Source organism: Equus asinus, chromosome 24 (assembly GCF_041296235.1).
Source record: "Equus asinus isolate D_3611 breed Donkey chromosome 24, EquAss-T2T_v2, whole genome shotgun sequence".
NCBI lineage: Eukaryota > Metazoa > Chordata > Mammalia > Perissodactyla > Equidae > Equus > Equus asinus.
Window position 1 is genome coordinate 36,328,451 of NC_091813.1, and position 27,262 is coordinate 36,355,712.

Here is a 27,262-nt window from a genome sequence, read left to right on the forward strand (position 1 = left end):
ACATATGACTTGAGCATATGTTAGCCACATTATCCTAATTTACCTCACAAACCTCTTTTCTTGTCTGTAAAATGGGAATCACAGTTACCGCATTGACGTGGTATGAAAACTAATTGAGATGGTATTTATAAAAGGGGAAATTTGTCTATTACCAGATCTGGCCACAGTGAAGGTCTTACCATGTATCCGGTTGTCTCCCTTTCCTCCTTTTTTCCTCTCTACTGGTGGATATCAACTCTCACAGGCATGAAGTAAAGGCAGAAGAGGGTAGGACAGCGTATTCAAAGACCTGATTTTCTACTTAAAAAATATTCATTTGAAATTCTATCAGAAAGTTATATGCCTAAAAAATTCATTACCTCTGTTCTAATTATACAAGAGCCTTACAACTAAAATATTCTCCCAATCATCTAAGAGACCACCACTTAACAGTATATTAGATGCAAAAATTTCAGATTTCCCCATGGGTGGAAAGTTTAAAGATTCAAATTTTCAAAAGAGAAGCAAATTGGAATAAAGACATTCACAGCAAGCTATTTCATATCCATTAGTTATCATTTACACATCAAATACATATAGCATTAAGACCAAATATACAGAATTTCCACATTTATATACAGTAATCAACATAGTGCACAATTCAAATCTATCTTACAATCAAGTGTACAAGTTTAGATATGGCTTTATAAACTACTAAGAATAACTGTGCTAAAGTAACTCATAGGTCCAGAAATAAACACTGGAATGCCACTTCCACATTGAGGGCCTTGTTCAGCAAGATGCTAGTCATTGTGTTTGCAAAACAGATGGTGTAGGTAAATGTTTCCAGGCAGTGTCTACCCAACAGCCCTCAAGAAGCTGAAATGTGGGTTCAAATTATACCAGCATTGGTCCTTCCTATCTCAGATATCTAAAAATAAATCTGTACATCTTCTACGCTTTTGGAGACACCAGGTTATAAACAAACAGAAGAAAGACATAATCAATGATATGATGGTTACCAGGAATTATCAAAACATGCTTTTCAGATGGGTGCTAAAATTCTCAGGCCATCCTGTGTTTCCAATATTTGGTCTTTTCCCCTTCTTTCTTTTCTTATTTTGCTTAAATCAGAGTGCTGTGAAATCTTTTTGGAATTTTCAAGACATTCTAGAGCAAGTGGTCCCAAAAACAGAATTAAAAAGAGCTCTTGTAAAGGTGACATCTATTCACCCTTCTCTTCCCCTAACCAAAAATGCCTGTTTTAAGAATAAATACTTTGACCTAAAATCATGCATCCATGCCTATTTTACATCCACTTTGCCACAAATGTTACATACACATTCTTAATCAATTGCAGCCTTCTAGGGGCTTCTCCAAAGTACCCCTCGCTCCGTTCTCTAAACTCTATGGAGTACAGGAGAATATTCTTTGTAAATTTCTAGGTTTGCCATGGTTTTTAATGTACATAATATATCAGTGCAGCAGTGTGAGCTGTGTGTGTGTATGTGTGTGTGTGTGTTTATAACTAAATACACTGAGGGGCATGCTCAAAACGTTTTACTGATGAGGTGAAAGAACACAAAGGTGTGGAGACCACTGCCTAAATAGGGAGGATTTGGGATGTCTCTAACATTTAAAGGACTTCTATAAGACAAATATACAGTACTTTGTACATTTTATAATTATAAAATGGAAACTATATGCCACAAATACTTTTGAGAGACCAGAAGGAAGTTCCAGAATCAAAGGAGTGAACACATTGGGGCCAGCCACTCTCCGCTGCCCCCTATCTCCAGGCCAAGATTCAGGTGAGACAATTCGGGAGCACAAGAAAATAAATTAAGACAAAGATCAACATTAGTGCAATGCTTCCTGCACTGGCCACTTGTATATCCACAAAGAATCATTCCCTCCTGACTGCATTTGTTTTTTATTTAGTAAGATTCCACCACCTAGAAAACTTGCAGTGTGCCTGACACATCTCTAACAGAGCCATACTACATGGTGGCTTGAAGTCCCAGTATCTGTGACTATTTCCTTCTCTCCTCCGATTCAAGGAAACTAGAATACCACCAAATAAAGGACTCAGACCCTCATCTTCCCAACTATCACTATCAAGAAACCATCACCCTTATCAACATTTGAGTTGTCAGATACTCTGCATGATGCAGATCGCTGGGAAAAACATATGTTTGCAATAAGCATGATCCCATGAGACTGATTACTTGAGGTAAAATCATCTTGACAGGAGTAACATAAACATGTCACTTTTACTGAAGGAGTGATCCCGCGAAAATTTGAGCCTTGTCTTTAGTCTTATTGCTGCAAAAAATTTCAGACATAATTTGTTAAAGATAAAAATACAACCATTTGGACATGATTTATGTTTTAATAAGCCAAATGTGATCAATTATTGGGGGATGGAAGCAAATATGAGAGAACACTTCCAATTCTGAACAACTGTTAAAGGCAAAAGTCCACAGGTTATTGTTTGTCTTTTTGAAGAGGAAGGAGATAGTAAATATCCAAAGTATTTCTCTTTTCTAGTCCTCCAATGAACAAAATTACATTATATTTCCTCTGCTATCTGTTTAGCCACTGCTAATTAACATGGCAATTTAGAAGCTGAATCTCATTGTTTTTAAACCATGGGGTAATTTTTTAAAAATACTAAAGAAGGAAAAAGATTTAAATATTACTGACTAATCAAAGTTACTCTACTCCAGAGCCACAAAGTAAAAAAAAAAAAAACAAAAAAACGATGCTTCCAATGGGGGCTGGGAGGTGAGCTAGTCACATTTAGTAATACTACTTTTTATAAAATTAACTATTGTCATAAATATATATTGCTCTACAGTTAGTGGATTGTTTTAAAATATTTAAAGCTATAATTAAGGACAATAGCAATTTTAAAATATTCAAGAAGGCCATCAACTTCAAGGTTGAAATTATTTGTGTACAGAACACCAAAGTACTGTATCAGTCTTTTGCTCTAGATAATTTTGCTTCCCCACTGAAATGATCAGGAGTGTTGGTGCTGGCTAGACCACATCCATAAGTTATATGTTGTATTATTGCAATGGCTCCCTTTATTTGTCTACAAATTTGACAATATGTGGCAATAATCCTCTTGAAATTTGAGCATCCTCATTTGTCCTGGTCTAGCCAGCAGCAGAAGTTTCAGAGAGCTTTGGTGTGGGGACAAGAGTCAGAATGGTTGAGGAGGTCACAGGGCCAGCCCCCAAACAGTGAGTTGCTTTCCTTTAAGCTATTTTCCAGTATTCTGAATCATATCTAAGGGACAAGGTCAATATGTTGCTGGTTCCAGTTGTCTTATCTTAAAGATTAAAAAACCTTAAATATCTTTTAGATATTCTCTAAAATCAAGGACTAAAAACCTAAGTTTCTGGTAAGGAATTCCATTGAGGAAAACCTCACATATGTTTGCATTTACTCCTGGCACTAACAAGAGTTCTGTAGGCAAGAGCTGCCTTCCGCCCCACCCACCAAGGGGATCCTTTTGAACTTTGCCATGTTTCATCCAGACCACTGGAAGCAACTGAACAAAGGTCAAGAACTCCACAATCACACGCAATTGATCCCCAGAGCTGTTAAAGATGGGTTGCAGAGTCCAGCATTTAGACTCGGAAGTATTTGCCATTGAATGTACTTTCATCAGTTCTTGTTCGACTTAAACAGCACTGCATAAAAAGGAGAACAAAGGATCCTGGGTCATAATCAGGAGCAATAAAAATCACTTCACCCTGTAAAAAAAAAAAAAAGAAAAGAAGAAGAAGAACCTGAGTAGTTCCCTATCAACAAAAGGCACCATCCTTTTATTGAAAATACACTCAATAATTGTTCTATGAATGAATGAATGGATGAATGAATGAATGAATACAGGAAAACCTGATTGTACAGACCTTTTTCCTGTAAGGAAAAAATCCAGCCTCTTCTCTCCTACCTTAAGCCCCAGGCCTACCTATGCAGAAGTGGTGGGTTTCAGGGCTGAAAGGAAGCTTGCCTGGCCCTGAACTGGATTTTGATAAATCAACTTTTTGGATGGTTAAAAGATAACTGACATGACAACAACAACAACTAACAGCAAAATCTTGTCAGTTTCAAAATGCCAAACCTGTCAAAACAGATGTTTTCTTAATTAATGTAAGACAGCTCTTCTTCTTTCCTTCCCTGTCACTCAACACATACTCAATGTGGATAATAATAGAGATTACTTTTGCTGGCACATCCCATAGCAATTTTTATCCTCTCTGGATATGTTAAAGACAAGAAAGAATGAACACTAACAATAGTAACAGTAATTTTTGAAGACTCTTTAGAAGAAAGCGTCTTCAACTAGGATCCATGAACCCCCTAAGGAATCCATGGATAATTCCATGTGTCTAAATCTCCTGAACTCGTATGTAAAATTTTGTATATTTGCATGTATGCATTTTTCTGGGAAAAGGTTATTGAACTTTTATTAGATTATCAATGGAGTCCCTGACACAAACATTTTAAAACTAGTTTCTAGAGTGTGACCTACTTTCTGAGCATACCTTTCCCATGCAGCCTTCAGGGAAGGAAATGATGAGTGCTGTGTTTCTAGAGGAAGGGGAGATGATGATGAGCTAAGACATCTCCTTGTTGAACAGACGAAGTTGGGCCTGGAGAGTTGGGTATGAGTGGACCAGCGCAGAAGCGCAGGCATTTCAGGAGAGGGGCTGGCAGGAGCAGAGGCAGTGTGTGGGGCACATGAGGCATGCTTAAGCAACAGCAAGTGGATCAGCCTGGATACACTGGCTGAGTCATGTGGAGAAGCCCCAGGAGACAAGGTGAATAAAGAGGTGAGAATACCAGGCCTTAAAGAGTGACCCTCATCCTGAGACAATATGGCACCCCATCAGAGCCCAGAACTTTTTAGAAAGATTAATCTAGTGGTGATGGCTGGAATGGATCAGAGAAGTGGCCAAGCATGTAAAAGAGGCTATTGCAGAAGTCTAGGCCAAAGAGGATGCCCTAAAATAAGGTTGCCACATCTGTTCTTTTCACCACTCTGTCTCCAGTGTGGATCCCAGGGCCAGGCATGGAGTAGGTGCTCAGTAAATAGCCAATGAGTGAGAGTATGGGCATGGAGCCTTTAAAAGATAGCCAGGAATGAAGAGTCCTGGTGATTTGGATATCCATCTTGGTATCATTCACGGAGCTAGCAGTGCCTTGCACAGAGTAAATACTTAAGAAATATCTCTTGAATTGGCCTGGTCCAAGCTGAAAAGACATGGGAGGACAAGAGTGGAGGATCCCAAGCACTCTCTGAGAGAAGCTGGGGGTGTGCTGGTTCTATGAACTTCTCAGGGAGTGTGGGTTTTAAAAGGAAACCAAGTCAAAGTGGTGTCATGGCAAGAACCATCTAAGGCAAGGTGAAAGACTTCAGTTCCGGATCCTGCCCTTCAAACTGTGTGTCTGTGACACTGAGCCAATAACAACCTTGAGGCTCTCTTGTAAGGGGCTTTCTAGAGCTAATCCATGGTCCAACTATACATCCCTATGATTCTACACCTTCTCTCAAGACCCATGAGGCTAGAATCCCTAGCTCTTCCGCTCCTTGAACTGTAGCTAATTCAGAAAAACATATCCTAATACCACAGCATACACCAGGCAGGGCTCACTTGAGGACAAGACTGCAGTTATAACTGAAGTGCAAGTTGTTCTAAGTCTGTGATCACTCAGCTGGATAGCCCATAGCCTTGGTAGTGTCACTGTTCACAATTCATTATGTTAAACAACAAAATGGTAAACTCTGACAGTATAGTTTACTGCTGCATAAATTTGTATTGTCCTTATATCTATTCTGACATATGCAGAGTAAAGCATACTGCTGCTGTTCATTAATCCTGAGGAATAGGAACAGGGGTGGAGGGCAAAGGGAGGTGAACAGAGGGGCAGAATTTATTTTTATGAAAAGTAAAAATGAACAAGTGGCCAGTGGGTCTTCTGTCCAACCAAAAGCATCTGTTAACATTAAAGATCACACTTCCTTAAGTCACTTTCCAGTAAAAAAGAAACACAGAACTTGAACAAGTGAGCCAGATGACCAAAATGTCCCCTAATTTCTTATTTTTTCTTATAAGTAGCACCTGTTCATCAAATTGGAGAACACTTCAAATCTGGGCAGCTTAAGCATGAACCATATAAAATTAAAGCCCTCCCAAAAAGGACTACGTAAGTCATCCACACCACAGTGATTTCCTCTTGGTCATTTTGTTTCCATAACCCACAATGGGAAGGAAAACCTGTGTCTATTCCAGAGTTCCAAATCAAATTACACCCACAAAATGTTGAGTACCCAGTCATGAGCTGTCAGGCCAGTACTCAAGACTCCAATTGGCAATGTCCATTCAAGCCCCTGTGGGAGGTACACGGAAAGAATGAATTATTTTACAACTTCACTTTGAACATTGGTTCCCCATGTACTTGCCCTCCAAGTAATGCACAAAAAAAAATACATATGTGAATCTACATACTCATAACTTAATCCCTCCTGAAGTGGAGATACAACATACTTGGTGCTATACAGTAAGAATAACTTATAGGCAAAATTTCAAACACAACTCTTTCTATCTGAGTGGGGCAAAGGCATCTCAGTATTGGTGGAGACAGGTCCACAGTCCACCTGTTTATTACATTTACATTTTCAGGCCAGGAGTTTCCCTAGTCACACAGAACTACCACCAGCTGGCCTTGGAACACACTTGCTAGAGAGAGAAGAGGCGAACAGTCCTCCCAAATGATGCTGGAGACAAAACAGGCTTATCCATCTACATCTTCTCCCCCACATTCTCAATAGGCATCAAACAGTCCTCTCAAAGATGAACGGTTTCAATAAGATACTAACAAATGAGTTCTCTGTGGAATAAGAATTTCTAACTTAGATAATCTCAGCATTTCTTCCCAGTTACACATGCCCTACACAGTTACTTAAATGGTAAACAATCTCAAAAACTCCTCCCCTTTACTTCTTGCAATCCACAGCATTTTAGGATTATTTGCAAAAGCTATATTCAAAGAGAGTCTTTTTCAATTAAAGTACATGAACTTCTCAGAAGAAGTTGCTGTCTTTTAAGAAGTGCCTCTGTACCCCATAATGAGTAACCCTTACCCAGTCAGTTGTGGTCAGAAGCAAAGCAGTTTTGTTTGTGACTCTCCTAGCCCAAATCCCCAGTCATCACCCCAGGATCTTCAACCCCTGTCTCACTGGAAAATGTTCTTAGTCAATAAAAACTATGTCTTCCGAGATGGAGTGCCTCAGTAAATACAGTAACTCCAAGAGTTCATGTGCTCCACGGGGCGGGAGAGGGAGTACGGGGAGAGGATGGAAGACCCTCAAGAAACACTAAGATTTGTCCTCAGCGTGGCCTTCCTCTCACTGGGCAATGGCTGAGAACACCAGAAAAGTTGCATTAGAAAAACTGCATAGAGTCTACACTGCACAAAGTGCTTTGTTATCAGTAACAGGATCCTCTTCCCATTTCGTCTTTCAAGACATCTTGCAAGGCGTCTTCAAAAAGACATTACAAGTTGGCAAGCTTCTGCTTACAAAAATCCATCAGATCCTTTCCCCTTCACCTCTATTAAACCCATCATATTCCTGAGCTTTACTCCTTCCACATAAATCAAACACAGGCAAAAACACTGCAGAGTCGACAAAGGACAACATTCCAGTGTGCATTCAGGCAACGAAAGAAAGACTTTCCCGCAAATATGCAGTAGAATTGAAGACCGTTTGTAGCTATCGATGATTTGTAAAAATATTTTCATGTTTCTTTCAACAAAAGATTTCGATTCAAGCAAGATCAGAGAGGAATGATGACAGAGTCCTCACTGTGCCTTTGTGTCAGTTTCATCTGCTTGGCTTTTGCGAGCGACTGTGGCTGCTGTTGCCTGGAGATGGGATTCCTTTGCCCTCAAATCTTCACACGTATGAAGCACATGAAAGAATCAAATGCGTTTATGTCACACCTCTTTCAAGAGGTTTAAAGCGCCGAATGTTACCACATGAATCCTCACAACGCCCCTGTGAGGGAGGTAGGTGGCGAGTATTGTTATCCCCACTTTACAGGTGGGGGAAATGAGGCACACAAGAATTAAGGGACTTGCCCCAAATCACACAGCTCGTCACTGGTAGGGCTTAGAATAAAACTTATACTGAATAGCACCTAGCACAGTGCTTTGCACAGAGCAGGTGTTCACTGAATATCTATGGATTTTATTTGACTTATATCTCAACATACAATATACAGACATAAAATACAAGCAGCCAGCAAAGAGCATTTATCTCCTACATTTCTTCTCATGACATCTCTCATTACTTCGAACCCTAGTGGATGAAAGATGTTGAAGAATCCATCTCGAAACTCAGCCCTCGGGTTGAAGAAGATCAACCTAAACACCATCTGTGGACAACCCACTCTTGCACCTGCTCTCCCACACAATATTAGTTTTCTAATGAAAACAAAAATGGATTTCAGGAACCATGCTGACTTTTTTTTTTTTTTTGCCTGTTTGTTTTAAATGGAGCCATCTGAATGGTTCTGTGTTTTGTTTGTACAAAAAAGAACTAAGGCTGCTATAGTCCAGTTAGCTGTGAGAGCTGTGCCAAGCACAAAGATCTCCTCCCAGCTCAGATGGAGTTCTACCTGGGAAACTGGACCGACCCAGGGAGTGGCAGCTCCAACAGAAGAGGGTCAGCGAGGCTGAACATCACTTGCACTGTTCGTGGTCTGTATAATCATCCATGTCCACATCAGAATCAAAGAGCGAGTGTCCAGTAAAATCCGTATCTGGGGTTCTGGAAAAACTGTTCTCTGCTCCCTCATCTTCAAAGGTCTCTGTCCTTGAGTAAAAGCTGAAATCCAGCAGGGGCGTGTGGGTTTTGCTGCCTTCGCTGCTCTCCTCGGACTCGTAGATGGTGTTGTCATCATCATGGTGCCACTCCGGCCAGAATTTCCTCCTTATCCTCTCACAGTACATGGCAAGGTTGATCAGCTCACCTGGAGAGTGGCAAGCAAAGCAAGGGTTAGTTCACAAAGGCAACGATCTACCAGCCACTTGACTTTTTTGAGAAATTTGGAAGAATGGGGTGGGGACATTAACAATGTTTTTCCACAGAGATAGTCAAAATACTTAGATTTTTATACACATAAGAAAAGTGAGTGGGAAAAGTCAAATTCAGTGAGTGGGTTGAATGAAATTTAGGAGTGAGTCCTACAGTAATGAGAAGTTAAGGAGTCGGGGGTAGTTTATCCAAAATGGCAGCTAAACTACCATCATTTGGCTTTATGAAGCATTTCATTATTCTATGTTTGCATATCAAGAGAACTAGTGCTTCAACTGGTTCATATTTAAAATAATTTATAGTCCATGAAAATATACCAACTGTTAGTTGGATTAAGTCAACCAAAAGTAATCACTCATTCCACAAATATTTGTAGTGTTATTATGGGCTGGGGACTAAGCCAAGTAGTTGGAAAAAGTTATGTTAGGATGGAAATTTTGCCATAAATAATCCATAAAATGGATAACTCAGAATTGTCTTTATAGATGCATGTGCCTGCAAACACATTTAGTAAAACAGATATTTTTTAATTTTTTTAAACAAAATTCAACAGCTGCCCCCACGATTGGGTTCCTGCTGAGTCACTGGCTCCTTCTTTTTCATGTGAATCAAAGAACACTTTTGTTAAGTTGTAAAAATTGTCCAGGCATTTGTCTGAAACATGAAACCGTATTTGGCTTTTATTTCCTCATTCCAAATGAAAAATGAAGAGAGTGAGTTTTTGCCTTTGATCCACCAGATGGCAACATTGCTTATAAATATATACTTTGTCACTATCTCTTACAGGACTTTATTACCCTAAGAATTATTCTTTGGATGTTTATTTTTTAAAAGTTCTATAAACATTCACTTATTATGTAGGCAACCCATGTTTTGTTTTAGAAAAATAGGTAAGCAAAAAATAAAAATTACCAATAATCTCATTCTCCATAATAACATTCTCATCTACATTCTTCCAGAATTCTATATATTTATATATACATTTACATTTACTTACATTTATTATATAGAATTTACTATATCTACTGTTTCACGGCCTACTTTTTCCATTTAACAACATATAATGAAAATCCTTCACACTGTGACCACCTTGATCATTGCATAGTATTTCATTATACAGATGTACCATAGTTTCATCTTGTTTTTACCAATTTCCTGTCTCAGCCACTTAGGTTTTTTCTACAGGCTGACTATAATCTGTAAGTACTCTATTTTATTTTCTATCAAAAAAAAAATTGTCATGTTGCAAAATTGGAAGTCTGAATATAGACAATGTATAAATCCTAAAGAAGAAAACAAAAAGGATTTGTAATCTCATCAATCCAAGAAAACCACAATCAACATTCTGGTATAATTTCTTTTAATATTCTTTTCTATTTATTTGCTGTCATTATTATTATTACCTACTACTTCCTGTAACATTATTGTAAACATTTTCTCACGTCATTAAAATTTTTCAAAACTTGATTGCTGTTCTCTTAAATAAACACATCCCCACAAAACACGATAAAGCAAATCTCGCTGCTTCACGGATTCCATATATTGGTTCCAGCTCACCATTTTCAGTCTTCTCAGATCATAACAGCTCGACTCACACTATTTATGAGTCCATTCTGATTGCCCTCTACTCAAAGATTTTTACGTACATGCTCAGGAGCCAAAAGCAGAAAAGCCAACATCATTGCTCCTTTTGGGAAGACGCATGCAAAACCTTCACTTGTTTTCTCCCTCATGAAGCAGTCATGAAACCCCTCACCAGTTATTTCTACCAGTAACAAGTAACCAAGAACTGGACAGAGATGTGGAGGAGCAGCTAGCAAGTGAGAATCTATTCACGAGATCCACAGGATCTACACCATCTCTGACTCTATCCACTTCTTCTGTGGCTGTTCTTTCTGAAGCCTTTCTTCACCTGTCTTCCAGGAGAGTTGCCCCCTTCATGACTGTGTGACATTAATGCCACTTCAGTGTGCAGTAATAAAAATTAATTAATAATAGCAAACACATCTATAGCCCTCACTGTGTACCAGGCACTGTTTGAAGCGCTTTATTCATCTGTTGAATTCATATTAACTCCCTCAGTCTCTGCAAAAATCCTATATGAGGCAAGAACTATTATTATCCCCATCTGTAATGGGAAAACTGAAGCAAAAAGGCTTAATTAATTTGCCAAAGATTACGAAGCTAGATAGTGGCAGAGCCAGAACTCAAACACAAGCAGTCTCCACACTCCATGCCCTTCACCACAACTCAACTCTGCATCTCTACTGGTGAGCTGACGGCCCGGCCTGAGAATTAACAGCTTCATACCACCTGTCACAGAATATTTTTCTATAATTCTTCCTGGAGTCTCAAGAATTATGAAGGGACAGATGCTGCCCTCAGAGATAATGCATTGTCACAAAAGAAGTGATCATTCTGTCATGCAGTCAGGAAACGGTCCGCTTTGATAAGCAAGGGCTGGGAGCTCACACACCCCTCCTCACATCCTGCCCCTGTAGAAAGAGAGGAACTCTATAACTGAGCTCTGCCTTTATCTGACTTTGCCAATCCCTTCCCGTGCCGAGATTCTCCATCAACATGCTCAACATGCTACCAGCCAAAAGAATAAAGTTGGCAGTAGAAATAAGTTGTATGTAATGTGTATGTGAGTGTGAGAGAGAGAGAGAAAGCCTCTGTTAACATAAACGCCTATATTGAAGATGTAAACTTTGTGAAATAATAGAAAAACTGCATTTTTTCAAAGTGTACTCAACAATTAGATAATTTCATCCACCAAACTAGTAAAAATTAAAGTCTGATAACATCCAGTGTGGAGGGTCAGGCACTGTGCTACATGGCTGGTGCAAGTATAAACTACTATAATCTTTCTTGGAAAGTAAACTGACGTTATCCATTGAAATTTTAAATGCATGTATCTGCTGGCCCAGAATTCCACTTTTGGTACTCTGTTGCACAAAAATAAAAGCATCAGTACATAAAGATATATGTATATGCATGTCACATGCAGTATTATGTGTCAGTAAAAAAGATAAAAATAGCCCAAATGTCCATTAATAGCGATCAATTGAATAAATTATAGTGTATCAATTCTGTAGAATATTGTGCAGTTGTTAAAAAGATATGAGGTTCTATTAAATGCAAAAGGCAAGTTATAATGCATACAATGTAATCCCATTGTTCAGTTTAAAGCAGTAAAAACAAACAAACCAAAACAGTCATAGACATGTATGTAAATCTGTACATGAAAGAGAAAGGCACAGAAAAATTCACTCCAAATCCTTAATATTGGTTATTCCATGGAAGTGATATTGGACAATGATGAGGGGGAGGTCACAAATCTTTGAAAATATGCCTTGTGTAATTCAACTTACTGTGACAATCATTTATTACTTGTTTAATTTAAAAATCCAACAAAATAAATTAGTAAAATGCTAATCAGTGATTAGAGATATTTTCAGATAACTTGAGAGGATATTTATCAGAAAGCTAAATGGCCCTCTACCCAGAGGACTCTCCCAGACAGAATAAAGAGCTTTCCTCTTAGAGTATCTCCAATGGAAATAACCCCCACTGCTCTTTGAAAGAAGTGACTCATTTTCTGTTCCCGTATCACTCCAATTTCTCTAATATTCAAAAACATTCTGTACAAATTGACACTGAAAACACTGTCAACCAGACCCAGAAGCCAGGACTCAGTTTCTCCAGCTGCCAATCACATACCGCAGGAATGTAGGTGAGGGAGAAGCCTGCCAGCGTCTCCCAGCACCACCCACCCAGCCTTTGGTCATTAACCAGCAAATATTTGGAAAACATGGGGCCGACGCCCACACCCACTGTCTGGTCTACAGGTATTTACTCAGCACCTCCCTGTCCCAGCCCTGCGTCAGGCGCTGGCTATGCCCTGGGTTGCTCCCTTTAGCCTTGTGTGACGCAGGCAGGGAGAGTGCTGTGCATCTCCTCTTTAGGAAAATTCTTAACAAACTTGAATACTGTAATGAGCTCCCTACCCCTTGTCTCCTTGAAGCTAAAGCACACTAATTTATAGACCTCAAAATACAAAAGACAGTTGAACCAGCCCTTTCCTGAGGCCTGAATGCCCCACAACCACCTCTTCCTGAACACCTCCGGACCGAGAACACTAAGAGGGTGGGGGTGGGGACATACTTAATACATTTTGCAAGGATATCCAGCATTGTTTCCATCTTTTAACCTACCAAATAATAAGCAAAAAAGACATCCACATGCAAAAAATAACTGTTGGTGGAAGAGTTGCTGAATAAGGTTTTTCTTAGAACACAGAGGTTGTGTTTCTTACTAATTCAGAAAAATAGCTTTGGGTTCTGTGGTTTTAAGCTGGCTCTAAGGTGAACAGCTGTGCTGCAGGACCCTTTCCCTTTCATTGCTTCCATTTCACTTTTCCAATTCTCCACATCTGTTCTAAGGAATTCCAGAATCCACATGCAATTCTCTAATAAGGATGCCCTGATCAAATATCAAATGTGACTCCGCATTAAGAGTGTTGCTAATGATACAACTGAGATTCTTTTTTTCCCAGTAAAAATGGCAAATATTTCAAAATAAATTATATTCAACTCTAATCAAGGAAAAAATAAGGTGCTTTCAGACACTGGTCATGAGAGTGTAAACCGCCACAGTCTTTCTAGAAAGCAATTTAGCCACACAGATCAAGAGCTTCTACACTTTGAGACAGTCATTCCCCAACTAGAAATTTAGCTTAAGGAAATAACCAGAGATAAGCAGAAATATATATTTATACAACATTCACTGTAGAATACTAGTAAAAATTATTTGAAACAACCAAGTCCAGAAAAAGATTAATCACATAAATTACAATATAGTCATAAAACACGATATTATATAACTACTAAATATATTGTTTTGAAGAATATTTAGTAAAAGGGAAAGGCCATAATACACAGTTAAGTTAAAAACTTCAGGATATAACTGTATCAACATCATGACCCCAATTTTTAAAAATATACATATATGCATCTGATACAAGATGAGAATACATACCACAATATTAACAGTAGTTCTCTGTGGGTGAGGGGGTAACAAGTTATTTCTTATTTTTTAAAGCTTTTCTATCTTTTCTAAATTTTCTCAGTAAGGAAATAATATTTCATATATCCATATCTATCTACAGATAGATATAAATATATACACACACATATGTATATTTTTTAAGTTGCTGAATATTTGAAGTCTGTCTTCCTAGTAACCATTTTTAAGGAAAATTTCTCATTATCCTAGATGGTTCCAGAAGTAGCTTGCGTGACTCAGTAAACTGTATCTAGGACTGAAAAGCTAATATTTATACACAGATACTCACACACTCACGCATGTGGCAAGGCCACTGGTGCCCTGGCTGTTCCAAAGCTAAGGCAGAAAACTGCCTGGCCCAAGCCATCCACAGCCTGGGTTGGAGCCAGTTCTAAATTACCCAGGCTCTTGGTTGTTTCTACTTCCCCTTCTTCTTGTTACTTCTTGGGAAAGTCTCCACCACAGAAAAAGCAAAGGCAGGGAAAGAAGCTGAGACCAAATTAGCAGGGTGCCTGCATATTAGCAGCTCCAACCAAACGGTTTGGAAGGGGCATGGAACTAACGACTGAAATGAGATTTACAGTCTCTCTAGGGACTCTAATGATTCATGCTACTCCAGTCCCCAGGGAGAACTGGAAGCTACTGGTTTGTTTTAAGAATCAAAATACATGCAACTAAGTGCCAAAACCCCTCACAGATGATGGTGTCAAATTCCCCCAAATGTGTATGTCTCAGGGCAGGACTCAAAATCAATCCTCTGAAAACACTCATCATTTCTTTAAAAAAGAACACTAAATGCCTCAAGTCCTTCCAGGAAGCAAAAGGGCAAAGGTCCAAGTCATAAATAAATCCACAAAAGATGCTTCCCGTCTGCAAGAAGGATTCTATGGAATCTGAGAGTTCTACTGATAATGGATACCTAAATGCTTCTGACTAAGGAATAAATGACCTCAATAATATGTCTGTGTATATATATGTGCAGAGGGTGTGTGTGTATGTGCTTGGGTATTGGTGGATATGTTCAGGTGAGTATACACGGAGTGTGTACAGATGTATGTGAGTAGATGTGGGAGTGCATACTTGTGAGTATGTAAGGGTAATGTGGTGGGGAAATCGAGAGAGGGAGTAGGAAACAGCAGGAAGACAGAGTAAATATAAAATACACCCCTAAATGAACTAAAAGGAATCAATATCTTTTAGACCACCATGGAAAATCTGATTAAATAAAGGGAAACTATTTTAAATGCTACAAATATCACCAATATGATCACGTATTCAATTTAGGTAAGTTCCAACACACCACAAGACAAGGAGCATCTCCATGCTGATCATTTAGGAGATTAGCTATCAGTCCACACTCTCCCTAACCCCACTCAGCTGAAGTTCTGGAAGACCTTCCGTCACTGCCTGATCCATTCCAACCAAGTCTGATAATATATCTAGAGTCCCAGCCTCACCAACAGGAGGATATGGAGAGTGACTCCTATCGTCCTTAGCCTGGTCTGTACGTCTGGGTATGCACATGAGTATGCTCTCACACACACACACACACACACACAGAGCTATAGCCTTTACCAACCTCCCCCACCCACCCATGACAAACACATATGACTGTTCATCTGCCTCAATTTCTTGTATAATTCTGCCTTGCTTGGTTCCATCCATCCATCCATCCATCATCCATCCCACCATCTCTCCATTCAACATTAAGAGCATTCTATGTGCTATTCACTGGTAATCGCATCTGCACCCCTCGCCTGCTCACTTGGGGCATAAACACCTTGATTAACTCTTGTTAATCCCCTTTCCCAAACCTAAATATTTGGACCTTGATGTTCACATCCCCAGCTCCAGGCACTTGCTTAGGTATTGCTTCAAATTGGAGATGACTCCAAAGAGTTCCCACCCACCAATGCAGGGAAGCCTCACCCAAAGGCCCCAGCTGCCACATATATCTTACCATCCCACTCCACCATACACACACACACACACACACACACACACATGCACGCATACCAAGATCTGGTCCCTTGACATCAACCCAAGTTGAGCTCACTTTCCCTGCCCTTTACTCCTCATTACCCCCACCTCCACCCCAAACAGATGTTCACTCTCTAGCTCTGGTCCCTTTCATTCCCGCTTTTATGTCTCCAGTCTAGAATTGTAATTCTGACAGGGCTTATGGCCAGGATCATACAACAAAGATAGAAGATTGTGTTCCTTTGTCAAAATGTACAGATAATTATATTAATAATAATACTTCACATAGCACCAGACTTGCAAAGCATTTGTTGACACTTTACTCATTTTCCCACAATCTTGAACTTTCCAGCTCTACTACTCTCAGTGTCTGATCTACAGACACCCCACTGGAATAGGAGAAAGGAGTGCTTTGAATGTCAAATGACACAGAATCATATACACTTAAATCTACATGTGAAATATCTAAGACCAGTTCAAACTCAAGAAGAGCATCTGAAATGGGGAGTCCTTCAGCCCCACCCAACCATGGCTGCTGCAGCGCTAGATACACCAAAAGTGGAGACACCACTGTCCAAAGGAAATCAAAGAAGACCAAGAAACAAGGGCCCTAGGTGGAATTCAAGCCCTGTTTCAGCGACAAGGATTAAGTCCACTAAGTAAAGAGCTGGAGGAAACGCCCTGGTGTAGGATATGGCAGGATTTGCGTCAGCTTTGCTGAGAACACAGTCTGAGCAAGATGGCAGGCAAGAAGCCCAGTCTTTCCTCCGCCTCTCTATGTCCTGAGGACAGAAAACCCACCCTGGCCCCGGACACCACAGCCTGGTGTCTCCATAAGCACAGTCAAGCTCACAGGCCTAGAATTCTCCATTGTTCTCCTCCCACCCCCCTGCCCGCAGCTACTCCCCAAACCTGAAGAGGTTTGTAGGGCTTGCCTTTGATCAGCCGCTCAGGTCTCGTCCCAGGTAAGGTCCACATTGCCTGTGCCAAGTGTCCAAAGACAGTGGCGTCGAGAGTGGAAAGCTTGGGCCCCATGATGTACTTCTTATCACCTGCAGTAGATAGAGCAGAGAGGTCACTGGGCCAGCCTGCGCTGCCCCACATGGTCACAATGGCATTCAGCACACTCACATCATATGCTCATTTAACTGGGCATCAAAAGCTTCGCAGAGTCAAAATGCATGCACCATATTTTTCTCAAAAAAAAAAAAATTAGAAACACAAGTAAAACAATTCTGTGATATACCAACCCATACAATAGCAAAGCAGGGAAGTAAGTGAGAACATATCAAGGAAAGAAGATGAGGGAGGAGCTTCATGGAAAAAAGGGAGAACCCTCCTTATCTCAAACACCAGTAATTAAAGCTTGAGAAGCTTAAGAACACCTGAAGTTTGTTTACACCATCTCAAAAGTAACCCAAACCAAGCACACCCAACTTCAGCACTTCCTTTATTAAATTATTACACTTTATAAGGAAAAACAAGGAGCCTAAGCTACTGAAGAAGTTTGGAGGCAAGGTTCTCCTTGCTACCCCCATGGTCTAGGCAACGTTCTCACCACTGGGCACCAGCTTCCACCGGAAACACCACATAGAGAGAAGCTATAACCTTCCAGGCCCAGCCATGGGATCTGGCTCCCACACAAGGATGTTTCGCCCTGCAGCTCCATCTCTCCTTTTCCACCGCTGCTGAACTAGTTCAGGCCTTGTCATCTCGACCATCACGTCTGACCCATCACAATTGCCCCAAGTCGTCTTCCCTGCTACTGTCGGACGCTGCAACATCTAAAGGCAGCACCGGTGGAACTGATCCACCTGGTTCACATCCTGGCACCCCTTGTTATTCACTGTGGGAGGCTGGTCATTATTTAACCTCTCAAATCCTCAGTTTTCCCATCTGGAAAATGGGGATAACATCAAGGGTGCCTATTTCCTAGGGTTATTGTGAGGATTCAATGACATAAGGCATGTAAAGCCCTTAGCACCCTATCTGGGTAACTCAATAAACATTAGCCCTCTTAATGACAGCCCGTCTGTTTCTCCAGTCCAGCCCATATTCCACCTGAACTTTAATTGCTAAAACACTCTTTTCATCACATCTCTCCCTTTCGCAAATACCTTCTATGGTTTGTGAAATGGGTTATGAAATAAAGTCCAAAATCAACTTGGAATTCAAGGCTCATTATATTCTGCCTCAAACCCATGTTCCAGCTTTATCCCTCATCCGTCCCTTACTTGAGCAAACCTAGGGAGCACCCCCATTCCCCAGCACACATTATGCTTCCCACTGCTACACTTTTGCTCATGTTGTGCCTAGCCCTTTCCCTGCCCCCCCAAACCTATATGTGTTCCACATGTCTCTCTATCTGACCAATTCCATCCACCCTATGAGGACGAGCGCAAGCCTCCTTTCAAAGCTTCTCTGTCTACTCTATCTGGTGGCAACAGGAGTTTTCAGTTCACACAGCTCTGTGTTCAAATCTCACTTTTACATGCACAGTCTATAAAATTTTAAGGCCTTTACTGCCTATTAACCTCAGTGTCTTGACCCATGAAATAGAAGGAAGCACTAGTTGTTTCAGAGAATAACTGCGGTGATTTGAGGAGAGCGCACAGCAGGTGGGTCCCACCTCTTGCACCCAGCCTCTCGAGGGGCATTTTTTCCATACTGTTCTATATACTGGTTGTTTTTCATGTGTGCCTTTTATCTTTCTAGCAAAATGTAAGCTCTTTGAAAGTAACAGTAATTTCTTATTTTTATTAAACAAAATCTAATACAGCGTTTACTACATGCCAAGCATGGTTCTAATTGCTGTATTCTACAATATCTATCTATTTCACTGTTCTTGAGCAGGAAGCTAAGAAAATTAAATATCTGATGACAATGCATAGACAAGCTGGGAGGGGAAGACGGCTGGAGGTGGGAACGCAAGTTAACAGACCGACGCAGCTCAAGTGAAGCTGGAGGTTGACAGAGGTGCTAGCTAACGTTACGGCGGTGACCATATTGCAATATACAAATGTATCAAATCAACACGCCATACACATTAAAGTTAGACAATGTTACATGTCAATTATATCTCAGTTTAAAAAATAAATTTAAAAAACAAACAAAAAAAACACAAATAGAGCTAGAGGTGATTAAAAAAAAATTTCTACTCCATATCCCACAGGGACCAAGGAATACCCTAGACTAGTACACTACACTCAACCTAACCAAACTGTCTCTTCTGGTGAGGACCAGCAGGTTGTCCAAGCTGGAGGCCTTCAGTGTTCCCCATCGTCAACCAGCTTCTGCATCATCTGAGTCTTACCCTGGGATCTAAGCCCACTCCCCAAATACAGTGAAGAATAGGGGCAAAATACCACCTGGGCAAAAACAACAAAGAAAAACTGGGTACATCATTTGTAAGAGTGGCAGTTACTTCTTCATGGTACATCCTGCTGGCTCCATGCCTCAGCATTAGTGATGCAGTTGGGCAGCAGAACCCTGGCCTGGAGCTCTCGTGCCATCCTGCAAGGCCAGGAGGGGTGTGCCAGCCAGTATCCTACTAATGTGCCAGGGCTCAGCCCATTCAAGGCCCGAATGTGGGGGAAGTCACAAAGCGGAAGCCACCAGAGGGATTCAGGCACTATTCTGAGAAGAGCTACACACTATTTCAGAGAGAAGAAAACAAGATAGAGGAGAGCTATAGTGGCTTCCTGATCAAAAGGAAATGTTGATTTCTTAAATTGCTAAAAAGAAAGAGTCAAGGGAAATGCCAGAGTAAAGTCTATAAATTGTGAAGTCTGTTGTTGAATCCAAAGACTTTGGGGGCAAAAGGAAAAAATGCATATGGATTTAAAAAAACAAACTTGGGAAACCTACAAGTAGAACACACAAGACCTCAATAAAAAGGAAAAATAATAAAATAAATATATAATAAATAAATTTATATTTTATAAAATAATTTACAATTTTAATTATAAATAAAAATAAAATAATTTTTAAACATAGATTTTTTAAATATATATTTTATAAAATAAAAATAATAAAAAATATAATCATTTGAATCCATACTTCAACTAACACATATAAGGTTCTGCCCAAATTCGCCATTTGACCTCAGAACATCAAAACTGAAGGATACTGAGCTAGCAACAGAACCAGACTAAGAAAGCTGGCACCCAGGTCTCCTGACTTCTTGCCGGATGCTCTTTGCTCTGCGCAATATGCCATATGGATCATCACCTCGGAGATAAAGACCCCACGCAACAGCTGGAAGGTTGAGCTGTGAATGTCTACAAAAGGATCCTTTAGTCAGGGAGGAATGCAGAACACAGAATGAAAAAGAAAGAGAGAGAGAACAGAATCTTAGGGTTTCTTTAAGGTGCTTGCAGAAAAAAAAATGGATGGAATTTAGCATTTGTGGAAAATGTTGAATGGTAGATACAAAATTATACGTGTATACACACGCAACAGTTATAAATTTAAAGAACATAAAAATGTCCTGTTATTAAAAAGTCCTGAGAGTAACTGATGGCAGGAAGCTTTTTAAAAATTTTTCATTTTGAAATAATTTTAGACTTATAGAAAAGTTGCAAAAACAGCAGAATTCCTGTATACCCTTCACTCAGCTTCTGCTAATATTAATATCTTATATAACCACAGTACACTTATCAAAACTAAGAAATTAACATTAATACAACACTTAACTGCACTATAGACATCATTCAAATTTTATTAGTCTTTCAACTAATGTCCTTTTCTGTTCCAGGGTCCCACCTTGCTTTTAGTTGTCATATCTCCTTAGTCTCCGCCAACCTGTGACAATTCCTCAGTCTTTCCTTGTCTTTCACAATCTTGACACTTTTAAAGCATACTGGTCAGTTATTTTGTGAAATGTTCATCAACTTGAGTCTGTCTAAGAGTTTTAATGGTTAGAGGAGGTCATGCATTTTTAGGTACCCTTCTATGATGGTTAATTTTATGTGACAACTTGACTGGGCCACAGAGGGCCAAGTTATCTGGTCAAACATTGTTCTGGGTGTTTTTGTGAGAGTGTTTCTGGATGAGATTAATATTTAAGAGGTAGACTGAGTAAACCAGATTATCCTCACTAATGCGGGAAGGCTTTATCCAATTAGTTGAAGGCCTATTATTCTATCACAACAAAAAGGCTGACTCTCCCCTGAGTAAGAGAGAATCCTTCCTGCCTGACCGCCTTTGAACTGGCACCTGGGCTTTTTCCTGCCTTCGCAATCAAACAGAAACACTGGCTCTTCCTGGGTCTTGAGCCTGCCAGCCTTCGGACTGGAACTACACCACCGGCGCTCCTGGATCTCCAGCTGGCCAACTCCCCCTGAAGATCTTGGGACTTGTCAGCCTCCACAACTGCATGAGCCAATTCCTTATACTAAATATAGAGAGAGAGAGAGAAAGACACACATCCTATTTGTCTGTTTCTCTGGAGAACCCTAATAAACCTTCTCAGGGCATCATACCACGGGATCCATATGTCTTACCTCTGGTGATGTTAACCTTGACCATTTGGTAAAGGCCGTGTCTATGAGGTTTCTTCACTGTAATGGTACTAGTCTTCCTTTTGCAATTAAAAATCTTGGGAGAGATATTTTGAGATTGCATAAATATCCTGTTTCTCCACAAACTTCAGCCAGTGATTTTAGCATCCATTGGTGGATGTCATCTGAAACAATTATTACTGTGGTGTTTGCCTAATCAGGATTTTCTCTTTCTCTCATTCCTTCTACATGTATTGATTAGAACTCTACTATTCCTTTCATCCTCCATTTACTGATGTATTCAATTATTTATTTATGTAAGTATGCACTCATCGATACTTACTTTATTCCACGGCTTATAATCCAGTACTCTCATTATTTATTTTGTTACTCAAATTGTTCCAGCTTTGGCCTTTTGGGCCTTGGGAGGAAGTATTTTTAAGAGGGAAATTGAATATCGATTTGACTCTGCTTAGAGATGAAGAGGCCAAGCTAACGTCTCAAGTCTGCAGCCCTCCCAGGCTTCACCAAGTGGTCCCAGATCTCACAAACAGAGGGTTTCAGGAAAAACAAGACACTGAAGGAGCAGGCTTGGGTGGTGAGGGAACTCAAGCTTCATTTTCAGTAGGTGACCTACCCACCAGCTTCTGAAGGGCTGGACAGAAGCAGCACCTATAACTCCCTACCAGCCTTCAGGTGCGGAGGGTGAACTGCAACTATTGGTGAGGGCAAGTGAAGGTTGAAAATATCGGAAGCCATGGGAGGTGAGGGACCCAGGGTACATCAGACGCCCTGAGGGATGCTCCACCAGAGGCCAGCTTCCAAGCACCTGGAGCATCTCCCTGAGGGCGCAGAGCCCTCCTGACTGCAAGGATGAGCCCACATCATGACAGGCTGTGGAGCATAACCAGCAAATGAAGGCAGGGTGACTTCAGGTACCCAGGGTGACTTCACAGACCTCCATGGCTGGAACTTCAAGTAGCCATCAGGGAGCAGAAACCAGTGAAAAAATGCAAGGACAGTGAGCAAGCAACCAAAAGGGAGGGGCCATGTGGGTCTGGAGAATTAGAGCCCACAGCAGGAACCACAAGAGTTGGCTCCACTGAGGGCTGGGAAATGAGCGCAGGTCTTGGGAGTTTCTAGAATCTGATATACCTCTCCTAAGTGGTTTGGGCAGCTCCCCTCCATGAGGAAGGCCATGTTGTAGATGCAGGAACCATTGGGGCACCCAAGGATGACCAAAAATTGAGTGGGGAATACTAAGTCATGAATAAAAAGAATGTTCTGGGGCTCTGAAGGATATTTGCTTTTTGTTCCCAAGAGTGAAGCTCACTGTGATATTGACTTTATCATAGATCATTGGTCAAAACCTTAAATGGCCCCATTAACCCAAGACTACTTATCCTGACCTCCAAGCCTGACCTCTGGCCCTTCTCACATTGTCTTCCACTTCTCCTGTCATGGGCAGCAACACAGGGTTGAGTAGGAGACACCAGGATGCAACAAAGATGAGAGTATGTGGAAGAAGATTGAGCATGTTGGCTAAGTCCCTCACCCCCATAACCTGCCCCTCACTCCCTATTAGGATGGACTGAGGTGAGGGCTGGGAGATGAAGCGGAAGGGTAAACATAAAAGACAAAGGCACTCAGTTGTCCAGGGAGAACTAAATCAATACAGAGTCTGAGAAGAATGGTTGGAATCCAAGCCTGAAGTTTCAAGCCAAACTGAGAGAACAAGCAAGCTTCCGAGTCGAAGCAAGCTGGGCTTGGTGAGCAAGGGAACCAAGGGAAGAGGGGAGACAAGCAGAAAACAATACGGTCCCACTAGAGGATGGGACCACATAACAGCACAGCTGAGGAAGCCCTCCTGGTCCTAGGCTGTTTGTCTGATGTCTGGCTCTCAGACTCCTCCCTGGGGAGGATGCGTGCGGGCTGACAGCAGATAACTCTCTCCAGACCCAGGCAGGACAAGCCGAGGTCTACCTCATATGAATGCTCGACTTCAGTCAAACATGCTGGGTGCTCATCCCATCCTCCCTGTCCCAAGTAACTTCCATTTACCTAACCTAACCCTTCCCTTACGACTCAGATGCAGTCCTCCCTCCACTTCTCCATGAAGGCCACCCTCACTGTCCCAGTCCACCAGCACCTCTCATTGCCCACTCCTCTGCTAAACCCCGGAAGCACAACTGCTTAGAGCAAGGCCGCTCAGAGAATAGTCTGGACCAGGAGCATCACCATCACAAATTCTCAGGTCTCATCTACTGAATCAGAATGTCTGGGAGAGGGACTAAAGAATGTGTGTTTTAACAAGCTTTCAGGTCAGTGTTTCTCAAACTTTAGAGGCATAAAAATCACCTGGAGAGCCTGCAGTTCTTGGATCACACTTTGAATAGTGCTGCTCCGGGTGATTCTTATGCATGCTAGAGTTTGAGAAGCATTGGTCTAGACTAGAATACATCAGCTGTCTTAAACTCAAGTATGCATCATAATCACCCAGACGGCTTTTTTAAAACCCTGATGATGTCCCCACCCCCATGCCAGGAGTTTCTGATTCCATAGGTCTGAAGTGGGACCCAAGAATTTGCATTTCTAACAAGATCTCAGGTAACGCTGATGCTGCTGGTCCAGGGACCACACTTTGAGAACAACTAGATCACTCATAAGGTAATTCACACATGCCCTCTCATAGTCTTAATTATGTGGATACCCTATCTCCTCAAGTGGTTTGTAAGCTCCCTGAGGGCAAGTAACCCTCAGTTTTACTTTTCTGTCCATCTGGTCCCTAACATAGTCAAAACCATCAATTAAGGTAATGACAGCCTTAATTATGTTTGATCTCTCTCCTTTCTTAGAATGGAGAGCTATTGTAAGGATTAAAGGATATAATCATATGAAAGCATTTTGCAAACTAGAAGGTGCTATTCTAACACAAGGAATTATTTTATATTCCAGTAATCAGAACAAGTACAGCCTGTGGACAGAACCAGTCCAACATCTTTCCCAGTGCAGAAATCCCTTCTCCCACTTCCCTACCATGCATTCCCCAACGTCAACGTCACTAGGGACTTCTCCATCACTTCCTGGGCAGGGCAGACTATTCTATGGTTAGATTGTTCCTTATATTGAGACAAAATGTGTCTCCTTAGAACTTCCACCATTGACCCCAGTTCCTTCCTCTGGAATCACACAAAAACTTATGGCCACATTTATTCTAACCATTCCTAGGAATTAAGTCTCCACTAACATACTTCTAAGTAAAAACTGATGACTTGTTTTTACATATATCCCTGTGGAATAGCGGGTAGAAAGTTTATTTCAGAGCACTGGAAATAGCTACAGAAATGAACCTCTGAACTGCATCTGCTTCCTCCCTTCCTAATTCTGTTCCCAGTTTCCACTAGTCACTATCAGCTCCACTTCTGCCATTTAGCTAAATTTCCAAGTGCTATAAGTGGCAGGAAAGACTGACTTTGCAATAAAATATAAGTTCAAGAGAGAAATTAAAGAGTCAAAAGATTTTCAAGCACTCATTTTTCTATTAGTCTTAGAAATAAAAAGTAATTTTGTTTCACCTACGTGGTTCCTTGTATTTGAGCACTGATATGACTTATAAGCAGATAATTCCAGTGAAGTCAATGTGGACAACATTCATATTTCTAATTGTCCCCCTCTCACCTTTAATTAACTGGGAATTTAAGAAAAATTATAAAACAAAGATTTTGAGAACTTTCCCCAAATAGCACAGGCCTTAAATTCTCACCAACCAGCCTTCAAAGAACACACACATTGAGCTCTTTTTCTGCGTGTGAATCTCCCAGAGGGCAAAGCTAAGAGGGAAAAATAAAATCTACTTTCTGTTCTCTTACACTCCTGATCAGACTCTCTTTGTCAGAAATATGACAGGCCACTTCCTTTAAAGAGCTCTTGTGCATATTTCCAGCATATTCTAAAATCACCCAGTATGTGATTTTTTTCAACTATGAGGAGAGGGGTTGCTATCTTATATGTGAGGTTATTAATGGTCCTTATGCGTAAATCTCAGAATTAAAATCGTCGGCTTTGACAACTTTCTGACATCTACCAGTTGCTCCAATACGCTCACACTCTGGGAAAAGATAAAGTTGGAGGGGGGGATACACCAGAAAAAGCCCCTAAATTTAATTTCCTCCTCAGATTTCCTTCTGGAAAGCAATTAGATACTCCTGCAATTTTCTATAAGAGTCTCTGAAGAACACACAAGAAAGAATTCTTTTCAGCTTGTATGAACTATCTCAACCCCTTCGCCACTGACCACCGGTCCCAATCATCTCGCCTCTTCCTCCCAATCTTCTCTTTGCTAATGTCCCGGTTCTTAACATTTCCTATGGATGAGAAGAGGAAGCACACGCCTTCCCCTCCCTGAGGAACAGGGTGTGCTTCTCTTCTGCACTTCAGTCCTCCTATTAATGTGTCTGAGCACCTTCTGAACTCCACACACTCAGCCTCCACCGGCATATACGGTCATTTTAGAAAACTTGGATGAAGGATTCGGAAAGCATTCCTCAGGAGGAGGCGAATGACTGCTCAGACTCACTTATTGTTCTGATTGAGTATCATTACACGGCAGCTCCTGGCAGTCTTACAGAGCAATAGCCAGCACGTCTGAGGATGCCGCAGTGTTACTGACTCACTGGTGATCAGCATTCGTATTTCTCTCTCTTCTTGAAGTTGCTGCAATATAGCTACTTCTGAGTCTGACTACACATTGACCAAAATGGTGACATTTGAGGGGTACAAAAAGTCATGGGCCTCTCCAGTCTCACCTTCCCAAGAACACCTTCTGAGGGTGAAGAATATAGAACACTCAACTCAAACTACAGCCGGGAGGTGGGGGGGACTTTCCCTGTAATTTCACTCCTGTCTCGGCTGCCCTTCATTTGGGCAATCAAAGGAACCAGCTGCTCTTTCTCTTCATTCAATAAAGATTATCTGGCAGCCCCCAAATTCGGTTTAGTTAATGAAACAACACATCAGACAGAACTCGGTGTCATGTTGAAATCTAAGTTTAAATCCTTTTATAAGGAACTTAGTCTTCTTACAAGACAGCTGAGTAGTAATAGATTCTAATAGGAGGTTTCGTGTTTGGCCATCAGGGCCATGCAAGCAGCCTCCACATTCCTGACGGGCTTTTCTTCATTTTACGGATCCCAGATTTCAGCTTACTTAGAATCCAGAATCCTCAACCACTTTCAAACACCTAGACAAGCACCAAAAACAGGTAAAGATCTTTAACCATGAGAACTGTTAGGGACCTGCCCCGAGTAGTGGACCTTACTCAGATTCACCCAATAGGCACGGGTCCCTTGGGACGAAATCAAATTGCTATTGACTTCATCTTTAAAAATGGGAATCATACACCTTCTCAAATGATATTCCCATTAGTATGCTGGACATCACATCAAAATTCTGTGTGATGCTTCTTTTCAAGAACTGAGCCTTTATCCTACTCTGTGGGAGGTCTTCTTACTCCCTTACTGAATGCTCTTGTCCACATATCCTGACCATTGAACGGTTTAAAATGTCCCACATAACTCTCTCCCCAGTGCAGACTACTCTCCCAAAGATCACTGAATCC

At 41.0% G+C, this 27,262-nt stretch overlaps 1 protein-coding gene across 6 annotated transcripts in view; it reads right to left on the reverse strand.

Moving 5' to 3' along the window:
• Positions 1-522: 522 nt before the first annotated feature.
• The window catches only part of FAXC (failed axon connections homolog, metaxin like GST domain containing), a 73,231-nt gene continuing 46,491 nt past the window's right edge, over positions 523-27,262 (reverse strand). For 5 of the 6 annotated variants that reach the window (XM_070496265.1, XM_044757295.2, XM_044757296.2 and 2 more), the window contains 2 exons: positions 17,080-17,196; positions 5,908-9,032 (listed from right to left, as the gene is read on the reverse strand). In XM_070496265.1, coding sequence (XP_070352366.1) covers positions 8,743-9,032; positions 17,080-17,196 — 407 coding nt within the window. In that variant the 3' untranslated portion in view covers positions 5,908-8,742. Of the gene's footprint in view, positions 3,747-5,907; positions 9,033-17,079; positions 17,197-27,262 lie in introns of those variants that run through there. The other variant, XR_011497661.1, reaches the window with a different exon arrangement.